We start from the raw sequence: 12,644 nt of genomic DNA, 5'->3' as shown, positions 1-12,644 counted from the left end.
CATATAACTATTTTGCAATGTTTTTTGGCATTTAAAGAAAAAATTCAGACAAAATTGTTCATTAACTCATTATTTATGTTCAAGAGGTCTGAAATATTATGAGTTTCTTCCTTCTGTTGAATGCAGAAGATATTTTGAAGAACACTGGAAACCAGTAGCCACTTAGAAGGAAATAAACACACTATGAAAGTGGCTACTGATTTCCAACAGAAGACAGAAACTCAAGCACATCTGGAAAAGGTGAAGGATGAATAAATAAAGACCTTTAGTTCCCTCAATAATGAAACTTCTGTCATGAATTACTCCCCCTTACACTCATTTCAAACCTAGTTTCTTTCTTACAGTAGGTTGAACACAAAGGAAGATATTCTGAAGAATGCTGAGGGGGAAAAAACAACCATTGACTCCCTATAATAGTTTTGTTCCTACTACGGATGTCAATGCCTGCTCTTTAGACTAAAGTGGCTTTTTAGAGCAACTGTGAGTAAATGGTAAAGAAATGTTAATTGTTGGGAGAACTGTCCCTTTAAGACCCTTCAGAAATAAGCACTGACGAACATCCAGATATCAGAGCTCTTGACAGCAGCATCCAACCACAGCGATTGACCGTAGACAATCAAAGCATCAAACTGAAACCTCAGAGAGCAGAAACAATCCACACCAAACCATCAAGAGTATTTAATCAGCCTCAACACACACACTGACCACCAGCGGTTCACAGAGAACATCTCCTCATCAGCAGACGACATTCACAGCCTGATGCTTTAAATAAGCATAAACAATGAATATCTACACATTTCAGAGGTGCAAGTTTAGGATCCCAACTGTTCTTTATTGTTTACTAATAACAATTAGATTATAAATAACAAAGTAGATTACATATATATTTTCATCTACTCCATGGTTGAAATTCTTGATTCTGATTGGCTGGAAGGTGTGCAATATATTCGTCTAATTCACAGGTAATTCCACTCAGCTTTGACCATAGTTCAAAATGAATGTGCTTCCCTCAAACATTAGAAGTAACCACAGTAACTCTCAATCATTCATTCATTCATTCACCGCCAACTTATCCAGCATAGGTTTTACACAGCTGATGCACTTGCGGCTGCAACCCAGTACTGGGAAACACCCACACACACTCACTACAGCCAATTTAGTTTATTCATTTCCACTATAGCACATGTGCTCGGACTGTGAGGGAAACCAGAGCACCCGAAGGGGAACCCACGCCAACACGGGGAGAACCATGCTGATCTCACGAGGAAACGTGAGTATTTTACGTTTTGTCAGTTTAGTGGCTAATTCGTACAAATTTGAGTTCAATCTTACGAAAATGTATGATTTTAAAAAGGAGGCGTGGCACCTAACCCCACCCCTAACCCCAACTGTAATTGGGTGATAAGCAAATCGTACTAAATTGTACAAATTAGATCGTGCAAATTTATACAAATTAGTCCCTAAATCAAAAAGCTACAAATTGCCATGAGATTGCATTGGGAGAACATGCAAACTCCACACAGAAATGCCAACTGGCCCAGTCGGGACTCGAACAAGCGACCTACTTGCTGTGAGGCGAACCACTTGCCATTCGCTCTAAAAGCTACACCACTCAGACTGCTGATTCTTGCTCTCTTTAGTTATGTTGTCTCTTTCAATCAAACTGTGATGGGCAGGAATTACTCAACTAACTTATCGCAACGAGGTGCGCTATTTGCATTTAGCCTAAATAGACACTACAAAATCAGCACACCCCTGGGCCTGTGCCCATAATGCCCATTGGTTAATCTGGCCCTGGTTCAGTGTAATGCAAATGATATACAGTTGAAGTCAGAATTATTTACCCTCTTCAATTATTAGCCCCCTGTATATTTTTTCCCAAATTCTGGTTAACAGAAAGATTTTTTTTCAACACATTTCTAAACATAATCGTTATAATAACTTATTTCTAATAACTGATTTCTTTTATCTTTGTCATGATGACAGCACATAATATTAGACTAGATATTCTTTGAGAAACTAGTATTCAGCTTAAAGTGGCATTTAAAGGCTTCACTAGTGTAACAGGGAGACTGACACGGAGGGATCCATTTTGCAGTATTTATTAAGTCACACTTAAACATCAACACCTCGCACGGCTGTGCGAACATACAACATACAACTCAACGATGATTAGCAGATAACAGAGGCAGAGTGATTACCAGGCTTGAGTCAAGGGCAGGCAGCGTGGTTCAGAGTCCGTAATACAGGCTTTAGTCAGGGGCAGGCAGCGAGAATCAGAGTCCGTGTAATCAGGCTTTAGGTCAAGGGCAGGCAGAAGACAGAGCAGAGTCGAGGAACGGGCTGAAGTGGTAAACGGGAGATCAGGCAGGATAGAACGCTCAGAAATGCTGGCCGGGGCTAAACAAGACTTCGCCGAGAACTGGAGTTTGAGTGTGGCTTATATAGGAGCGTGGGTCGTTAACTGGATTCAGTTCAGGTGTGTGCACGATCAGTCTAGGTGGATGATGTAATGCTTAGAAGTCCGGGGATGGCGGCCTCTGCTGGCCAGCGAGGGGAATGACTGGGACCGAGTCGGTGACAACTAGGTTAATTAGGGTAAAGGTATAGTAATTAGGCAAGTCATTGTATAGCAGTGGTTTGTTCTGGAGACAATCCAACACTAATATTGCTTAAGGGGGCTAATAATATTGACCTTAAAATGGCTTTAAAACAATTAAAACTGCTTTTATTCTAGCTGAAAGAAAACAAATAAGACTTTCTCCAGGAGAAAAAAATATTATAGGAATTACTGTGAAAAATTCCTGAATCTGTTCAACATCATTTAGGAAATATAAAAAAAATAAAATAAACCAAAATTCACAGGAGGGCAAATCATTTTGACTTCAACTGTATGGCATATACAGTCTGTCTGAATGCTGACCTGCGCTGTTCCTCTCCATGTTCTCCAGATGGGACGGTCAAACACTCGTCCATGTGACCATGCAGCAGTCGTAAAACATCTCCACCAATCAGGAAGCCTGAAACAGACAGTGTTTGAATGAACATTAAAGGTTGAAGTGATTTAAAATGTGCATTTTTTTATTCGATGTTTGACGTAATCTCAACTACACATGAAAAGAGGGCGGGGCATAGAGTTGCTCCTCCCCTTTTTTAAAAACAGCCAATAGCTTTTTGTTTTATCACGGCTCTGCCAGTGAGTGGCAGAGCTCATTCGAGTGAAATTAAAGCGAATGAGAAGAAGGGGGCGGGGCATGTCAGACACTAGAGAGCATCTGGTTAGAAGATTTGATAAGAAACTGAAGTATGAGGAAACTTCAAAAAAGTTGTTGATCTATTAAAGCAGAGGTGACAAACTGCAAGCTTTGGATTTTGTTTATATCAGTTTTTATTTTCTAAACGCTAGTTAACAGATATCATTAAACAGACTGAAAGTAAAGAATTTTATTTTAATTGCACGGGACCTCTAAGTAGAATGAAGTGACATTTCAGTAAAGTAGTAAACTGCTCTCTCACCCTGAGCCACTTCACTCCCAGAGCAGATGGGCACCACACTCCAGAGCGTCTGCTGGAAAGCTGCGTCCACGTGTAAACTGCCGTTCCCATACGACAAGTGCTGCAACAGAGAGATGCAGTCAGTTCCTGATTCATCAACCTCCTGTTTTAGGGACTGAAAGCTCTGAAGTGATTGAGTTAGACAGCAGACTGAGTGAAAAATGAGCTGCGCAGCCCCTGCATGATCGTCTAACTGATATGTATGAACAGATACTCACCAGGTAACGTTCAGACGACACACTGACCAGAATGAGATCATCACCCACCCGCACCTTCTCACCCTCAGACCGTTGTTTGGATGCAGGATGGATCGTCCACCAACATGCCTCACCTGCAAACACACACATTTATCCACATGAGTCTACAGTGCATCTGGAAAGTATTCAGGGCGCTTCACTTTTTCCACATTTCTTTATGTTACAGCCTTATTCCAAAATGGATTAAATTAGTTTAATTCCTCAACATTCTACACACAATCTCTCATAATGACCATGTGGAAGAAGAGTGTTTGAAATCGTTGCAAATTTATTAAAAATAAAAAAGCTGATAAATCACATGTACATCAGCATTACAGCCTTTGGCGTGAAGCTCAGCTACATTCTGTTTCCACTGATCATTCTTGAGATGTTTCAGCAGCTTCATTGGAGTTCACCTGTGGTCAATTCAGCTGATTGGACATGATCTGAAAAGGCAAACACCGGTCTACATAAGGGCCCAGGGTCAACAGTGCATGTCAAAGCACAAACCAAGCATGAAGACAAAAGGAATTGTCTGTATACCTCTGAGAAGGGATTGTCTCAAGGCATAAATCTGGGGACGCTTACAGAAAATTTCTGCTGCTATGAAAGTTCCAATGAGCACAGCGGCCTCTATCATCCGTAAGTGGAAGATGTTTAACCACCAGGACTCTTCCTAGAGCTGGCCGGCCATCTAAGCTGAGTGATCAGGGGAGAAGGACCTTAGTCAGGGAGGTGATCAAAAACCTGATGGTCACTCTGTCTGAGCTCCAGCGTTCTTCTGTGGAGAGAGGAAGAGCTTACAGAAGGACAACCATCTGTGCAGCAATCCACCAATCAGCCCTGTATGGAGGAGTGGCCAGACGGAAGACACTCCCCGCCTGGAGTTTGCCAGAAGGCATCTAAAGGACTCTCAGAGCATCAGAAACTAAACTCTCTGCTCTGATGAGACTAACATTGAACTCTTTGGAGTGAACGCCAGGCGTTACGTTTGGAGAAAAGCAGGCAGCGGCACAAGAAGATCACCAGCCTAACAGCATCCCTACAGTGCAGCATGGTGGTGTTGGCATCATGCTGTGGGGATGTTTTTCAGCAGAAGGAACTGGAAGACTAGTCAGGATAGAGGGAAAGATGAATGCAGCGATGTACAGAGACATCCTGAATGAAGACCTGCACAAGAGTGCTCTCGACCTCAGACTGGGGCGATACTTCATCTTCAACCAGGACAATGAACCCAAAGCACACCGCCAAAATATCAATGGAGCGGCTTCACAATGACTCAGTGAATGTCCTTGAGTGGCCCAGCCAGAGCCCAGATCTAAATACTATTGAACATCTCTGGAGAGATCTGAAAATGGCTGAACACTGTCGCTTCACATCCAGCTTAATAGAGCTTGAGAGGTACTGCAGAGAGGAACGGGCAGAAATTCCCAAAGACAGGTGTGCAGAGCTTGTGGCATCATATTCAACAAGACTTGAGGCTGTAATCGCTGCCAAAGGTGCATCAACAAAGTATTGAGCAAAGACTGTGAATACTGATGTACATGTGATTTATCAGCTTTTTATTTTTAATAAATTTGCAACAATTTCAAAAACTCATTTTCCACATTGTTATTATGGGGGATTGTGTGTAGAATGTTGAGGAAATTTTTTCTATCTTAATTTTTTACAAAAATTGTCTGTATTTCTTATATATATATATATATATATATATATATATATATATATATATATATATATATATATATATATATATATATATATATATATATATATATATATATATAAATTCATCTTGTAGTGTTTTTGTTATTTGTATGCATTCAGGGTCTGAGAGTAACGTAATTTCAAAGCAATTTCGCAATTTCAAAAACAACAAGGAAAGATTAAAACGATTTTAAAAAGATTTAAAATCTTAAAACAGATTCAAATGAAACAAAATTTAACACTAACATAAGTCCTATGTAGAATTTAAGTTTAATATTTCAATATTTGCTGACCTAGGTTCACAGTAAATGCATCCATAAAGTCTTTATTTCAGATATTAGGTTATTAACATTAAGCTTCCATTTCTGATTATATGATGGAAAATGACCGGCGCATGTTCCTGAACAGTGTTCTGTGTAATTAACAGGACGTGACATCACCTGTTGCGTCTTCCTGTAGTCCCACGTCAAAAGCCAGTTTGTCGGTGGACGAGCGAGCCGTAGAGAGACAGCACAGATACTGGAGAGAGAAACACATCAGCACATAGACTTCACACACACACACACACACACACACACAAGAAGATATATCATAAGAGCAACACACACCATTCCGCTGTAGGAGTGTCTCAGTAAGACTGCATGACCATAGAGCAGCGTCCGGTGACCTCCGCCTTGTGCTGTCTGAAACACACACACACAGAAAGCGCACTGATCACTGATAAACACTCCACACTATTAAACAATAAATAAAAGTCATCAGCTTCACATTTACAGCAGAATCACACAACAGCCATGTACACAAACATGTTTATACAATTATATCATCATGTTTATATTAGATATAATTAAATGTGTATATCAAACATTATTATATAGAGAGGTCTTTCCCATATAATAACAATAGTTCTACTACAGGAACCACCTACAGAGAGCAAAACAACTCCAAATTCACAAATACTGCTGCATTTGTTTCACTTAATGCTGACTTTTAATGCACAAATGTGGTAATGTGTGTGCTAGTATTTGTGACTGTAAAACTTCATACTTCCCGTCTATATGAAATGGGGAAAACAATATGTCAGCTGAGTAGTATGTCTGCTTTAAGCAACAAGAACCTGGATGACCTCCGACTTCATCCTAGATTCTGGACAGCGTATTCGATGGACACTTCACTAACCCATGCGGCCAAGGGAGAGGATTTATAAGTGGATGTTGATGAGATGCAACTGATGCTGGCAGATCATGTGATAATGGCAGCATGGTGAATGTAGTACATCTAGATTTAATTCATACAGTACTACCCATACGTATACAGAAAACACTTTGTGAGCATAACGCAATAAGCTAATATCTTTCATAAAGTAACTCTGCATACCTTTGGTACTAGTTCTATAGCACGTTTTGGGTTTTACTGTATATTAAGTGGACATAAATACTATGCACTTGCATCAAAGAATAAGTACAACGTACTTACTGTGTTCATAATTTAGGGTTAGGGAAAGGTTTGGTGGTATGTGTAGGTTTAGTGATGGGTTATGGTGTATGGGATGGTGAACAGTGTAATTAAAGCATGCAATTGCAGAAATTAATAACAGATGTAATTAAATGCATGTATTTAATCAATCAGAAGTACAGCGTGAAAACATGTATTTACACAATAAGTATATTGTTACAAATGATTAGTTTTTAGTGTATGTGCATATTAGTTAAGGCCCTTTAATCTAAAGTGTGACCAAAGTTTTTCAATTTAAATATATACACCCGCTGGCCACTTTATTAGGTACACCTGTCCAACTGCTCGTTAGCGCAAATTACTAAATCACATGGCAGCATTTAGGCATGTAGACATGAACAAGACGATCTGCTGCAGTTCAAAGCGAGCATCAGAATGGGGAAGAAAGGAGATTTAGGTGACCTTGAACGTGGCATGGTTGTTGGTGCCTGACTGAGTATTTCAGAAATTTCTGATCTACTGGGATTTTCACGCACAACCATCTCTTGGGTTTACAGAGAATGATCTGACAAAGAGGAAATATCCAGTGAGCGGCAGTTCTGTGGGCGCAAATGCCTTGTTGATGCCAGAGGTCAGAGGAGAATGGCCAGGCTGGTTCCAGCTGATAGAAAGGCAACAGTAACTCAAATAAGCACTTGTTACAACCGAGCTCTGCAGAAGAGCATCTCTGAACACACAACACGTCCAACCTTGAGGCGGATGGGCTACAGCAGCAGAAGACCACACCGGGTGCCGCTCCTGTCAGCTAAGAACAGGAAACTGAGGCTACAATTCACACAGACTCACCAAAACTGGACAATAGAAGATTGGAGAAACGTTGCTGCTCTGATGAGTCTCCATTTCTGCTGACACATTCGTATGGTCAAGTCAGAATTTGGCATCAACATGAAAGCATGGATCCATCCTGCCTTGTATGATTGGTTGAGGCTGGTGGTGGTGGGGGTGTAATGGTGTGGGGGAGATTTTCTTTGGGTCCATTAGTACCAATTGAGCATCAACGCCACAGCCTACCTGAGTATTGCTGCTGACCATGTCCATCCCTTTATGAGCACAGTGTCTCCATCTTCTGATGGCTACTTCCAGCAGGATAACACACCATGTCATAAAGCTCAATCATCTCAGACTGGTGTCTTGAACATGACGATGAGTTCACTGTACTCAAACGGCCTCCACAGTCACCAGATCTCAATCCAATAGAGCACCTTTGGGATGTGTTGAAACGGGAGATTGGCATCATGGATGTGCAGCTGACAAATCTGCAGCAACTGTGTGATGCTATCATGTCAATATGGAGCAAAATCTCTGAGGAATATTTCCAGCAGCTTGTTGAATCTCTGTCATGAAGGATTAAAGCAGTTCTGAAGGCAAAAGGGGTCCAACCTGGTACTAGTAAGGTGTGCCTAATAAAGTGGCCGGTGAGTGTATTTTACAGTACATTTATTTATACAGTATGTTTAGCAGGTAACACTTCAGTTTAAGTAAAAATTCACACTATAACTACTAGCTTATTACCTGCCTATTATTAAGATGTGAACTGTTTATAAGTATTAATAAAGAGTGATCTTATTCTACACCCCCAAACCTACCTAATACTTAACAGCTACTTTACTGACTATTAATAAGCAGCTAATTAATAGTTTATTGAGCTCAGGGTCTTAGTTAATGATTTATTAATAGCGTGAATTGTACATTTAAGGTAAAGTGTGAGAGTTTTGATCTTTCATGTACACATTACATCTAATACAAGAGGACTCATGAACCCAATTGCAAATAAATGGACACGACAAACTGCAATTTACACACAATAAACGAACATGAAGAATCCCGACACGTCAGATGAGTCTAAATCAGTGAGTGTTTTTCCTTCAGAGGATCCTGAGAATCAGCACTTCCTGAGTGTGTGAGTCTTAATGGCTCTACTACAGCCGTGTGTGTGTGTGTGTGTTTCTGTGTTAATGGCTCTCTTAAGGCTGTGTGTGTGTGTGTGTGTGTTTCAGGTAATGGCTGCAGTAATGCTTGAGGACAGGAAGAACAGGACCTTTATTCTCTCATTACACTCAGTCCAGCACTCGCTCTCGTCTCACAGGAATAACACTGCATTCACATCTACATTACACTACATCACAGCACTGCAGGACGCACAACAACGACACGGAGACACAAACACACACACACAGACTCCTACCTTCATCATGAATTTCTGTGGCCCATGAGAGGAAGAAAGACAATGTTAATGACAGAGGAAACCCAGATGAGATCAGGAATCTACATGATGCTGAACGCCTTGCATACAGTACAGTACTACTCACTACTCGTGTTCTGCAGTATGCAGTATGTGCTACAGAATGCAATGTGCTTAAGCAGATCTTTCGCTGAGCACAAGAGCCAGCTCTGAAACCATTACGTCTTAAAGTCTGCATAAACCAGAAGTTTCAGAAACGTTTATTTCAGTATGTTGATGTACTTCCAGCTGAAGGTTAATATTGAGAAGGGGGCGGGGCTTTCTCTTTGTGCATCATTCACTTATAGCAAACTAACGGTAAGGGGGTGTGGTTAAAAATATTAGGCGAGTTAGACGTGAAGCACGACTGCAGCCAATGATCAACAAGATTAGCCGAGCGCAGGCGGAGGCAGAGTTGAAAACAGAGCCATCAAGCCAGACACTTCGGGGACTCAAAGTTGCTGCAGTCAAAATGACCGATCACATGGCGTCATCGTTTATTTATTATTTATTTATTTATTGAAATAACAACGAAATTTATACAGTACAAATAAATCAGAATACAGTCTCTACAAACTATAGTTAATTTTTAAACAATAAGGCAGGGCCAGATTACTCAATGGGCATTATGGGCACAGGCCCAAGGGCATGTCCGCACTTTGGCGCCCCTGCGAGGGGGGGGGAAATGCTGATTTTGGAGTGTCTATTTAGGATAAGTGCAAGTAGCGCACCTCGTTGGAATACCGTTTGATTGACAGAGACAACATAACTAAAGAGCGCAACAGGCTGAAGCGTAAGTGGCGTATCTCGTAAGGCGCATGGCAACATCATTGATCGTGAACCCGGTTCGAATCCAGCGCCTGATGAACACGTTCTTCTTTTCCCCCCCAATACATATCAGATTTTGCCTACTCTTCATCACGAGGAAGACAATCATTAATAAGTGTGTGTATTATGAAGGACTCAGACTCCTAGAACTGGATTGGAGAGGTGTTATAACCAATTCATGTGCATTATAAGTTAGTAGAAGTTATGCATTAAAAATACCCTTAAATATAAATTGTAGTACTGCTTCAGTGAACTTCAACAACTATATTAAAATCCATTAATTTTCACTAATTGTATTAGTATTTTTTTTCAAAGTGTGCTTGAAAAAAAAAAAAAAAAAAAAAAAAATATATATATATATATATATATATATATATATATATATATATATTTAATAAATATATATATATTTATATATATTTTTTTTTTCATGTGGGCAATACATTATAGATTAATTTTTTTGAACAAATATTATATTAATCTTATTTTTTAATTCTTTAAAAAAAATGTAAAAACTATTGGGGTGCAGCCAGGCAGGGGGCCTACAAGACATTGTGCCCAGGGGCCTCTGAATTATTAATCCGGGCCTGCAATAAGGGAATTATGAATTAAAAGTAGCCTATATAACAAGCACATGAGAAATAACGAAAGGGCACATAAAAAGGAAATAAATATCCACGAACAGGATTATTTTGGATAATGAAAGCATTTTTTTTTTAAATGCGGAACAAAAGGACCAAAATAAATGAGCTACACTTAGCAGAAGTTTACCAGAAAGAGCAGGTACATCAATGTCGCTTTTAAAATTTCTGCATAAACGGCTTGACAGGAAATAAAGCAATTAAAAATCAGCACCAACATACATGGCAAGCTACTGAACAAACTGGTGACAACAGAAAAGCAGTCCATATGGTGGTAAGCGGTCAGCTGAGACCTACATAAGGCTACATAATTTGGGATCTGTAGGAATGTATACACTGTAAAAAAATTATCTTGAAGCTTGTAATTTTCATTTTAAAAAATTGATGAACTTAGCACTAAGTTTGGTGAACTGAACAATTCAAGTATAATCTACAAAACCGGCAAGTTAAATAAACTCATACATGCAAGTTTTGGGAGACTCCATTACTCAATTAAATTGAGGCAACGAGTTTACTCAATTAATTTAGCTCAGTCAACTTATTCAGTGTAGGAGGCGGACTAATAAATGCTAGATTGATAAAAAAACAGAAAGGAATATCGGCTATATATGAATAAAGCAAAGTAATGTTTTACACCAGGTAAATGCAACACTACTGTAGCACCACATACTGCATACTGCATTCACTCATTACTGCAGACAGCAGTCAGTGTATATCGTGCAGCACTTCACAGTCTCATGATCTGTTCATGTCTAAGGTCTGTGCATGAGACTGAAGAACACGAGCACACAAGAAGCTCTCAATAGAGAAACAGCAGTCAGACATGCAGAGGTCAGACGGACAACTGTACCAGCATCATATATGACTGTTTGGGCTGCTCAAAACAATACGCTACTATGCTATGATCAAATGAAGACGTGAGGTAGAAAGTGCAATGCAAGAACTATGAAGATATATTGACTGGAGACACAAAATAACAGAAAGTCTTGTTTTCTGAGTCAGTGTGATCAGGAAAATATCTTTTCCCTTTATATTTTTTTCTGACCCCACAGACAGACGGGTTGATATTTCAAGAATAATCACGTTAGCGTCTGGAGCGAAAGCGTCTTGATTTTGAACATCTACTCTGGACTGAGGAAGAGCAGTTCAACCAGAGGTGTAAAAAGATCATTCATGATGAACACCTTTGTGTTGTTTAAACCCACGTTAAAAATGCATGAGATGAGAATCAGTTTTATATGATGAGCAGCGTGAACATTCTGCTGAATATCTCCTCTGTTGCTTCACAAAACAATGAATGTTATCTGATCCTTCAGCCTGATCTCACGAGAGTATTTTACGTTTATTTACAAATTCGTACGAGTTCAGTCGTACGAAATTGTACGATTTTAAAAAGGAGGCGTGGCACCTAACCCCACCCCTAACCCCAACCGTCATCGGGGGATGAGCAAATCGTACTAAATTATACGAATTAGATCGTACGAATTCATACGAATTAGAAACTAAATCAAAAAGTGACGAATTGCCGTGAGATTGTGTTGGATCCTGAAAGCAGAACCCAAAAAAAAAGAATAATTAAAGAAAATACTGGTGTGACATTATGACAATAACAGTCATAACAAATGAATGAGTGAAGCCCGCGCTGTCAGAACATGCAATGTTCACACATGCAAAAAATGAATCAGGCCTGTGTGTGTGTAATCAGGTATATGTGGTTTATAGGGACACAAAGTTGTATAATTGCATGGGTAAAACTTAGCTGTACTCTATTAAGGTGTCCCTTTATCTCGTGTCCCTGCTTAAAAATCATACTTAATTAGGTCATTTGAAATTCTAAAATTGCCATGTTTCATGTGAGTGAGGGTTTAGGGCTAGGGCTTTTACACTACCTGACAAAAGTCTTGTTGCCTATAAAGTTAGAGGAAAAACAAATAATATGTT

General features: G+C 39.7%; 1 protein-coding gene and 1 long non-coding RNA gene across 5 annotated transcripts in view; one reads left to right on the top strand and one right to left on the bottom strand.

The window, feature by feature from the left end:
- ryr2a (ryanodine receptor 2a (cardiac)) overlaps window positions 1-12,644 on the bottom strand; it is a 282,516-nt gene that overhangs the window by 200,300 nt on the left and 69,572 nt on the right. For 3 of the 4 annotated variants that reach the window (XM_087277000.1, XM_087277001.1, XM_087277002.1), the window contains 6 exons: window positions 9,199-9,213; window positions 6,107-6,181; window positions 5,939-6,017; window positions 3,774-3,886; window positions 3,517-3,616; window positions 2,924-3,020 (listed from right to left, as the gene is read on the bottom strand). In XM_087277000.1, the coding sequence (XP_087133126.1) occupies window positions 2,924-3,020; window positions 3,517-3,616; window positions 3,774-3,886; window positions 5,939-6,017; window positions 6,107-6,181; window positions 9,199-9,213 (479 nt within the window). The remainder of the gene's footprint in view (window positions 1-2,923; window positions 3,021-3,516; window positions 3,617-3,773; window positions 3,887-5,938; window positions 6,018-6,106; window positions 6,182-9,198; window positions 9,214-12,644) is intronic. The other variant, XM_087277003.1, reaches the window with a different exon arrangement.
- Window positions 1-12,644, top strand: part of LOC147841597 (uncharacterized) — an 86,758-nt gene that overhangs the window by 9,912 nt on the left and 64,202 nt on the right. The window lies entirely within an intron of this gene.

Source organism: Danio rerio, chromosome 12 (genome assembly GCF_052040795.2).
Source record: "Danio rerio strain M-AB ecotype USA chromosome 12, GRCz13ab, whole genome shotgun sequence".
NCBI lineage: Eukaryota > Metazoa > Chordata > Actinopteri > Cypriniformes > Danionidae > Danio > Danio rerio.
This window is presented reverse-complemented; position numbering and strand designations above follow the sequence as displayed.